Raw genomic sequence first — 10017 nt, forward strand, 5'->3', positions numbered from 1 at the left:
CTGAGGCGGAGTCTCGCTCTGCCGCCCAGGCTGGAGTGCAGTGGCCGGATCTCGGCTCACTGCAAACTCCGCCTCCCAGGTTCATGCCATTCTCCTGCCTCAGCCTCCCGAGTAGCTGGGACTACAGGCGCCTGTCACCTCGTCCGGCTAGTTTTTTGTATTTTTTTTAGTAGAGACGGGGTTTCACTGTGTTAGCCAGGATGGTCTCAATCTCCTGACCTCGTGATCCGCCCGTCTCGGCCTCCCAAAGTGCTGGAATTACAGGCTTGAGCCACCGCGCCCGGCCGCGATGATACATTTAATTCCTACCCACAGGCCCTTCTGTCAGACTGACAGCCACCAGGGTCGGGAGGTCTATTGTGAGGGGTGACTTGTGAGCTACCGCCTCCCTGCCTCAGTTTCCCTCTCAGCAACAGCATCCTAGTTTCAAAATCATGGACTGAGATTTAAAAGCCTTGGGATGCCAGGCATGGTGGCGCATGCCTATAATCCCAGCTACCTGGGAGGATCGCTTGAGTCCAGGAGTTCCAGATCAGCTACGGCAATGTAGTGAGACCCCATCTCAAAAATAAGTTTAAAAATTACATACATGGCCGGGCACAGTGGCTCAAGCCTGTAATCCCAGCACTTTGGGAGGCCGAGACGGGCAGATCACGAGGTCAGGACATCGAGACCATCCTGGCTAACACGGTGAAACCCCGTCTCTACTAAAAATACAAAAAACTAGCCGGGCAAGGTGGTGGGCGCCTGTAGTCCCAGCTACTCGGGAGGCTGCGGCAGGAGAATGGCGTAAACCCGGGAGGCGGAGCTTGCGGTGAGCTGAGATCCAGCCACTGCACTCCAGCCCAGGAGACAGAGCAAGACTCTGTCTCAAAAAAAAAAAAAAAAAAAAGAAAAAGAAAAAAAATTTACATACACACACATGTGTCCTGGGGGTGAGATAATGATGCCTCCTGTCATTCCTGTGCTCCCCGCCACCTACCCCCCACCTGCCTTTTTTTGAGACAAGGTCTTGCTCTGTCGTCCAGGCTGGAGTGCAGTGGTACGATCTCAGCTCACTGCAGCCTTTGCCTCCCGGATTCAGGTGATTCTCATGCCTCAGCCTCCCAAAAAGCTGGGATTATAGGTGTATGGCGCCACGCCCAGCTAATTTTTGTATATTTTGGAGAGATGAGTTTTCACCATGTTACCCAGGCTGGTGTTGAACTCCTGGCCTCAAGTGATCTGCCCGTCTCAGCCTCCCAAAGTGCTGGGATTCCAGGCATAAGCCACCATGCCCATCCCCCTGGTGGCCTTTTTATCTCTCAGAGAATCCTCATGCCCACCCAGCCCTCTCAGTTCTCTGAGCAGCCCACTGGGGGAGGCAAGGACGAGGTCAGGAAGGGCAGAAACAGGGTTACCTTTGGGTCTTCTGGCTCCAAATCTCGTACTGTCTGCCCTCCTCTATGTGGGTTTGAGGGCAGGTCTCCCCCCAAATATAATGAACCATTTGTAACAACACAGCCAATGATCTAACACAGCAGCTACGATATGGGCCAAATCCCAAGAGGCCTGGCTTTGTGAATGAAGTATTCCTGGCACCACCCACTCACTCACACATCATCCAGGGCTGCTTCCCTTAACCAGGGCGGAGCTCAGAGGCTGACCTAAATGCAAAGCCTGAACAGTTCGCTCTGTCTCACCACGAGAGCACGGCAGGATCCGGGCGGTGAATGTGTCTAGGGGTTGCTGTCACCTGGTTGCTCCAGCGGGAAGAAAAAGGAGGCACTGGCTGGGCACAGTGGCTCACACCTGTAATCCCAGTACTTTGGGAGGCCAAGCCGGGCGGATCACGCGAGGTCAGGAGTTTGAGACCAGCCTGACCAACACTGTGAAACCCTGTCTCTACTAAATACAAACAAATTGGCCAGGTGTGGTGGCGGGCGCCTGTAATCCCAGCTACTCAGGAGGCTGAGGCAGGACAATAGCTTGAACCCGGGACGCAGAGGTTGCAGTGATTACTGGCATGAGCCACTGCACCCAGCCCTTTATAACTGTCAAGTTACAAGTGCCAGGTGCTGCCCCCTGCCTGGAAGAGATGCCCGCTAGCTCTGGAAGATGCTGTGGTGTGTGTGTGCTGGGGACTGGGCTGCACCGGGCTCTATCCAAGCACTCAAGGCAGGATTAAGGCCACTTTGGGATTCGCAAGAGTCTAGAGGGGACCTGGAGAAAGGAGGCAGCAGGGTGAAGCTTAGGCTGTGACCCCTGGGCAGTCACCCCCCAGGGCTCCAGGCCGCATGGTCTTTCCCTGGTGCCCTGCAGGCAAGGCTCAGATGGGCTGAGATGTCCTGTGGGAAACCCTCACGCTTTGCGCCTCTTACCTCCCACAGGTGGATGCTTTCTGCAACTCCTGCCAGGACGTAGAGACCATTGGGTGACGTGGTCAGACAGGTGACAGGCCCAGGGCACATGATCTTCTGCTGGAGCTGGTCCTACGGATGCACAATCAGCCTCGTGAGCCCCGTGCAGGACACGGGAGCCCCTACAGCAGTGGAAGGCGAGGGGAGGGGACGCCTGGGCAGTGGTTAAGAGCACCAGGGAGAGGAGTCGGGAGCAGGGTGGTTTGAGCAAATGCATGGTCCAGTGAGGAAGTGTTTGCCCCTGCAAGAGGCTTCGAGGCTGGAGGTGGTAGATAAGAGGAGGCTGGTGCTTCCCCTGAGGGCCAGAGGGACCCTGGCTCGGAGGAACACAGGAACAAAACAAAGAGGGTCTAGAAGGACACTGGGGCCCAAGAGCCCAGTAGGCTTGTGCACCGATTCTTCTATCCATAATGTCCAACCTAAGACCCCAAGCCTCAGCTTCCTCCTCTCTAAAATGGGAAAACTCGGCCAGGCGTGGTGGCTCAGCATTTTGGGAGGCTGAGGTGGGCGGATCACTTGAGTTTAGGAGTTTGAGACCAGCCTGGCCAACATGGTGAAACCCTGCCTCTACAAAAAATACAAAAACGAGTTAGGTGTGGTGGTTGGTGCGGGTCTGTAGTCCCAGCTACTCAGGAGGCTGAGGTCTGAGAATCGCTTGAACCCTGGAGGCTAAGGCTGCAGTGAGCCGAGATCGCACCACTGCCCTCCAGCCTGGGCGACAGAGTGAGACCCTGTCTCAAAAATAAAATAAAATGGGAAAAATTTATGAGTTGTGCGTGGACTCCATCAGGCAATGCCAGAGTACAGAACCAGTCCCAAGAGATCTCAGTGTGCGCACAGGGGAAACAAGTAGCTTCAGGGACTGGCTGCATTTTGGGCTTGAGGGTAGAGGGGAAACGGTGGGCAACGGTGAGTATCTGTTTCTTTATTGGAGGGATAAACGCATGAGTCTCCTGCGCCACTCCTTCACGGGGGACTCCCCCAGATCTCGGTCCTTCTCCCTCTTCCTGCAGAACCACAACATCCACAGAGCTCACAGTCTTTTTTTTTTTTTGAGACGGAGTCTCACTCTGTCGCCCAGGCTGGAGTGCAGTGGTACGATCTCGGCTCACTGCAAGCTCCGCCTCCCGCGTTCACGCCATTCTGCCGCCTCAGTCTCCCGAGCAGCTGGGGCTACAGGCGCCCACCACCACGCCCGGCTAATTTTTTGTATTTTTAGTACAGACGGGGTTTCACCGTGTTAGCCAGGGTGGCCTCGATTTCCTGACCTCGCGATCCGTATAGTCCCCTTTTAATCAAATTTCGCGCGCCAAGAACTCGTGCATGCGCAATTGCCCCAAGGGACCCCCGGAGAGTCTCCATTCCCCGAATGCCCCACTGCAGCCTAAGCCTGAGCCCCGCGCGTGCGCAGAGCGGCCTAACAGGTCGCGCATCTCTCCCCAAAGCCCCCAGACCCGCGCATGCACAGAGCGCCCGGAGACCTCCGCGCCCCACGCCAATTCCGAGTCAGGGTGCACGCGGCCCCCACCAACCCATCCCCCGACTTTAGCCTCGGGCTCCCCGTGACCCCCGCAGCCAAGCCCAGCAGCGAGCCCGCACGGCCGCACCTTCCGCTGCAGCTCCCAGGCGCTGATGTAGTTCTTGCCCAGCTGCGCCGCCAGCAGATACTCGCCATTGAGCAGCGCCAGGCCGTGCGGTCCCGCCTGGCCGCCGCGGTAGGTGAGCAGGTTGGCGCCCGAGTGCAGTTCCCACACGATGCAGCTCCACATCGGGGCTGCCGAATCCGTACACACGGCCACCTCCATGGGCGCCGCCATCTTGCCTCCCCCACCGCCCCGGACGTGCGTCATCATCAGCGAGACGCGGACGAGTGCGCCACGCGGGCCAGAGCTGCGCACCCGCGGCTCCAGCGGGTGGCCGATCCGCGCATGCGCCCGTGCCTCGGCGAGGGTGGCTTCCCTGTGAAGTGGGATTTCCCGCTTACCTGATACTCGAGGGTCGCGCGGCCTTCTTGGAGATCTGGGGAGGCGACTTCTTCCAAGGCCCGGGGTCTCCGGCGATCAGTTAGTAGGTCTAGAGCCGGGGTACTAGACTTGGCCTTTTCCTCCTGGGCGTTTTTGGCCAAGTGACTCGACCTCTTGGATTCACTTATTTTTAAATGTTCAAATAATAAAGTTCCGACGGCACAGGCCTAAATGACACATTGCACTTAAAAGAGGAGAGACACCCAACAACATGGTTCGTTGGCGATGAATACATTGGAATTCACTGCTTCCTTATTTATTTTTGTAGAGCCAGGGCCTCGCTGTCCCGCCCAGGCTGGCCTCGAACTCCTGAACTCAAGTGATCCTCCCCACTCGCCTCCCAAAGTGCTGATTACAGGCGTGAGTCCCCGCGCCCGGCCCAGTGCTTCCTTATTGGTCCATATCTGCCTCTCCCTTGACCCCTCTTTAGGGTCCCCAGCATCTAAATTCTGGTCGGATAACTTGGTATGGGTCAAACGAGTCGCCAGTTCTCTCTGAGCCAAGCAGGGTCTAACCTCATGGCACGGCTGCCCGTCGCGGGCCATGTCTGAAAATGGCATTAAGAAAAAAAGGGGCTGGGCGCGGTGGCTCAAGCCTGTAATCCCAGCACTTTGGGAGGCCGAGGCAGGTGGATTACGAGGTCAGGAGATCGAGACCATCCTGGCTAACACGGTGAAACCCCGTCTCTACTAAAAATACAAAAAATTAGCCGGGCGAGGTGGCGGGCGCCTGTAGTCCCAGCTAGTCGGGAGGCTGAGGCAGGAGAATGGCGTGAACCCGGGAGGCGGAGCTTGCAGTGAGCTGAGATTGTGCCACTGCACTCCAGTCTGCAGGACAGAATGAGACTACGTCTCAAAAGAAAAGAAGGAAAACAGGCCGGGCGCTTTGGCTCAGGCCTGTAATCCCAGCACTCTGGGAGGCCGAGGTGGGTGGATCACCTGAGATCAGGAGTTCGAGACCAGCCTGGCCAACATGGTGAAACCCCGTCTTCACAAAAAGAACAAAAATTAGCTGGGTGTGGTGGGAGGCCGAGGCGGGAGAATCACTTGAACCAGGGAGGCAGAGGTTTCAGTGAGCTGAGATCCCGCCACTGCACTCCAGCCTGGGCAAATGAGGCTCTATCTCAAAGAAAAAAAAATTAAATATTATTTATTTAAATATCTATCTAATAGAGATGGGGGAGTCTCACTATGTTGCTCAGGCTGGTCTCGAACACCTGGGCTCAAGCCTTGACCTCTTACACCGCTGGGATTACAGGCTTCAGCCACAACGTCTGGTCTAAAAACAGTTTTAAAATGTGGAATTAGGGCCGGGCGCGGTGGCTCACGCCTGTAATCCCAGCACTTTGGGAGGCCGAGGCAGGCGGATCATGAGGTCAGGAGATCGAGACCATCCTGGCTAACACGGTGAAACCCCGTCTCTACTAAAAATACAAAAAATTAGCCGGGTGTGGTGGCGGGTTCCTGTAATCCCGGCTACTCGGGAGGCTGAGGCAGGAGAATCGCTTGAACCCAGGAGGCGGAGGTTGCAGTGAGCCGAGATCGCGCCATTGCACTCCAGCCTGGGTGACAGCGAGAGATTCCGTCAAAAAAAAAAAAAAAAAGTGGAATTAGTTGCTAACCCGCTTAAAAAGGGAGCATTCGTTTAAAAGTCGGGATTTCCGCCCGGGGGTTGTAGCTGTCCTGGATCGTGTGTTCTCGAGCAGCAAGAGGCAGGGGCTGGATGCTGGATGCGGGGTGCGGTCGCCGGAGACGGTGCGACCCCCGGCCCGCGGCTCCCGGCAGAGGGCACCGCGCGGGCAGGAGGCTGGCGCCAGAGCGTGCGGCGCCGCATCTCCGCTGGCCGCCAGGTGGCAGGCGCTAGCCACCGACCCGGGGCCCAAGCCAGAGGGAGGGCGGCCCCGGGGACCCGCCTGGTTGGCAGGAGGGGCCGTTTGAGCCGGGAGCCAACGACCCCCAGAGAACCGTGTGCCGGGCAGGCCCGTGCGAAGGCCCTGGGGCAGGACCACCGAGCGGGGCCGGTTCCTGCAGGGCCTTGTGGGCGAGGCCTGGATTTCATTTTATCCTGGAAGGGAGGGAGGGAGTCCAATCCCAGGACCTGCTGTGCCTCCAGTTTCCTCCAACCTGATTTTTACTTTCTTCATTTATTTTGCGACAGAGTCTTGCTCTGTGGCCCAGGCTGGAGTGCAGTGGCGCGATCTCGGCTCACTGCTACCTCTGCCTCCCGGGTTCAAGCGATTCTCCTGCCTCAGCCTCCCTAGCTGGGATTACAGGCGCCTGCCACCATGCCTGGCTAAGTTTTGTATTTTTTAGTAGAGATGGGGTTTCACCATGTTGGCCAGGCTGGTCTCGAACTCCTGGCCTCAGATGATCCACCCACCTCTGCCTGCCAAAGTGCTGGGATTACAGGCGTGAACTACTATGGCCAGCCTCCAACATTATTTAAAAATTGGCAGGGTGCGGTGGCTTATGCCTGCAATTCCAGCACTTTTTGGGAGGCCGAGGTGGGTGGATCACGAGATCAAGATCATCCTGGCTAACAAGGTGAAACCCGCTACTAAAAATACAAAAATTGGCCGGGCGCGGTGGCTCAACCCTGTAATCTCAGCACTTTGGGAGTCCGAGACGGGCGGATCACGAGGTCAGGAGATCGAGACCATCCTGGCTAACCCGGTGAAACCCCGTCTCTACTAAAAAATACAAAAAACTAGCCGGGCAAGGTGGCGGGCGCCTGTAGTCCCAGCTACTCTGGAGGCTGAGGCAGGAAAATGGCATAAACCCGGGAGGCGGAGCTTGCAGTGAGCTGAGATCCGGCCACTGCACTCCAGCCTGGGCGACGGAGGGAGACTCCATCTCAAAAAAAAAAAAAAATACAAAAATTATCTGGGTGTGGCAGCACATGCCTGTAATCCCAGATACTTGGGAGGCTGAGGTAGGACAATCATGCAGTCATGGCTTACTGCAGGCTCAAATTCCTGGGCTCAAGCCATCCTCCCACCTCAGCTTCCCGAGTAGCTGGAACCATAGGCACCACACTCAACTAATTGTGTGCTTTTGTTTTTCTGCAGAGACAGGGTCTTGCTTTGTTGCCCAGGCTGGTCTTAAACTCCTGGGCTCAAATGATCCTCCCGCCTCAGCCTCCCAAAGGGTTGGGATTACAGACATGAGCCACTGTGCCTGGCCCTGTTTTAATTTTTACTTTATTTATTTTTATTTTTTGTAGACAAGCAGGAGAGGTGGGTCTCACTCTATTGCCCGGGTTGGTCTTTTTTTTGAGATGGAGTTTTACTCTGTTGCCCAGGCTGGAGTTCAGTGGCTCGATCTCAGCTCACTTCAACCTCTGCCTCCCAGGTTCAAGTGATTTTCCTGCCTCAGCGTCCTGAGTAGCTGGCATTGCAGGCGTTCACCACCACACCCAGCTAATTTTTGTATTTTTAGTAAGACGAGGTTTCACCATGTTGGCCACGCGGGTCTCAAACGCCTGATCTCAGGTGATCCACCTACCTCTGTCTCCCAAAGTGCTGAAATTACAGGCGGGAGCCGCTGCACCCAGCTTTCTTCTCATTTTTCACTTTACTTTTTCTTTTCTTTCTTTTTTTTGTTTTGAAATGGACTCTTGCTCTTGTTGCCCAGGCTGGAGTGCAGTGGCGCGATCTCAGCTCACTGCAACCTCCACCTTCCGGTTTCCAGCGATTCTCCTGCCTCAGCCTCCCGAGTAGCTGGGACTACAGGCATGAGCCACCACACCCAGCTAATTTTTTTGCATTTTTAGTAGAGACGGGGTTTCACTATGTTGGCCAGGCTGGTCTCAAACTCCTGACCTCGTGATCCGCCTGCCTCAGCCTCCCAAAGTGTTGGGATTACAGGTGTGAGCCACCGCACCTGGCTCATTTTTAGTTTTTCTTACAGTCTGGCCCTGTCGTCCAGGTTGGAGTGCAGCGGCACCATCATAGCTCACTGCAGCCTCAACCTCCAGGGCTCAAGCCATCCTCCCACCTCAGCCTCCCAAGTAGCTGGGACCACAGGTGTGCACCACGACGCCTGACTAATGTTTTAATTTTTCGTAGATAGGGGCCACGTTGCCCAGGTGCGTCTTGAACTTCTGGGATGGAACCATCCTCCTTCCTCAACCTCCCAAGGTGCTGGGATTACAGGCATGAGCCACCACCTGGCCCGACCTAGAAGTTTTTAAATTCCTGGGTTCCAGGACACCCAGCAGGCTGGGCAGGTGTGGGCTGCTGTCATAGGCAGGAGAGGGCACGGGCAGCAGGAGGCCGATGGACTGCAGTCTCCACCTTCTCACAGGCCTCCTGCTGCAGCCCAGCCTGGGCCAGGCCTTCCCCCTCCTCCCCTCCCGGGGGACGTGGCCGGGCCAGGCTGCAGTGTGAGGTCAGAGGTCACCCCGCCCCCAGCCTGGTTCCTGGAATGAGGACAGACCAATTGTGTTGGAGCAGAGGGACAGAAGCTACACTTTGGGGGCGTCTCCAGACCACCCGGCGGCCGGATCGGATCTGATTGGTGCCAGCTGGAGATTGGGGGGTGGGTAGCCGGGGAGGGGAAACTGAGGTACAGAGGCAGGGACGTTCCCCTCGGGGTGTGAGGCCCTCATTCTCCATCCCCTGCACATTTGTGGAGCACTGCCAGTTTGCAGGCACTGACGAACCCAGCCAGATCCCAGTCGGCTCAGCTGCCCCGTCCCGGCCCCACAGACCAAGCCAGCAGTTCCAGCCGGCAGCCCCATCGTTACCTGTGCCAGTGGGAGAGCAGCAGCCGGCTCCAGTAGCCCTCTGCTTTTGGAAGCCTCTCGGCCACTGCCTCTCCAGGCTGGGCTCTTAGCCAGCTCCAAAAATCTGCTATCAGTGGACGGTTTGAGTTTCACCTCCGGGAGCCTCCCGCCCTCCTAGCAAGCACCTAGCAGGCAGCCCAGGGAGGCGGCTGGGCTCTGAGAGGCTAGGGGGTGGCTGGGCCCTTCCTGGGCTGGGGAGGAGGTGGGGGGCTGAGTCCCTGGCTGGGGAGGAGGTGGGGGCTGAGTCCCTCCCTGGCTGGGGAGAAGGTAGGGGCCTGGGGAGGAGGTAGGGGACTGAGTCCCTCCCTGGCTGGGGAGGGGGTGGGGGCTGAGTCCCTCCCTTCCAGGCTGGGGAACTGAGAGGCGCACCCCCTCTGACTCCCGCCTCTGAGGCCCTCAGCTGCGGGTGAACAAGCAGAGCCTGACGATCCAGTTTGCGGGGGGTGGGGGAACTTTTCCAGAATTCTTCCGTCCTCTCCCTGGGGGCCGGGGGCTCCTCCAGGCGGCGAGTGGGCCTCCATCCCCAGGACCCAGGGTTTAGCAGGCTCATTTCTGGCTGGAGTGGAGAACGCCATTTTCCCTTCCGGGGCCAGGGTCTAACGTGGAACCAACCGGCTGGGACAGGTGTAGGGGGTGTTGTTGGTCCCTCGCCTCCAACACAGCCCTGGGGTGGGACGTGTCCCGGCCAGCCTCGGCCAGGATAGTGCGCGGGGGGCCGGGCAGCTGAGTCCGGGCCTGTCCACCTCCGGCCACGCTGACCCACCTCCAGTCACGTTCCCTGGGCATGGGCCATGGGAGGGTGGACAGTG

General features: G+C 57.5%; 1 protein-coding gene across 1 annotated transcript in view; it reads right to left on the reverse strand.

The window, feature by feature from the left end:
* WDR18 (WD repeat domain 18) overlaps window positions 1-4294 on the reverse strand; it is a 15640-nt gene extending 11346 nt beyond the window's left edge. The window contains exons 1-2 of the mRNA XM_026457299.1: window positions 4007-4294; window positions 2361-2471 (exon numbers count right to left, since the gene is read on the reverse strand). Coding sequence (XP_026313084.1) covers window positions 2361-2471; window positions 4007-4252 — 357 coding nt within the window. The 5' untranslated portion in view covers window positions 4253-4294. The remainder of the gene's footprint in view (window positions 1-2360; window positions 2472-4006) is intronic.
* Window positions 4295-10017: the final 5723 nt, after the last annotated feature.

The sequence above is a fragment of the Piliocolobus tephrosceles genome, chromosome 21 (assembly GCF_002776525.5).
Source record: "Piliocolobus tephrosceles isolate RC106 chromosome 21, ASM277652v3, whole genome shotgun sequence".
Lineage (NCBI taxonomy): Eukaryota > Metazoa > Chordata > Mammalia > Primates > Cercopithecidae > Piliocolobus > Piliocolobus tephrosceles.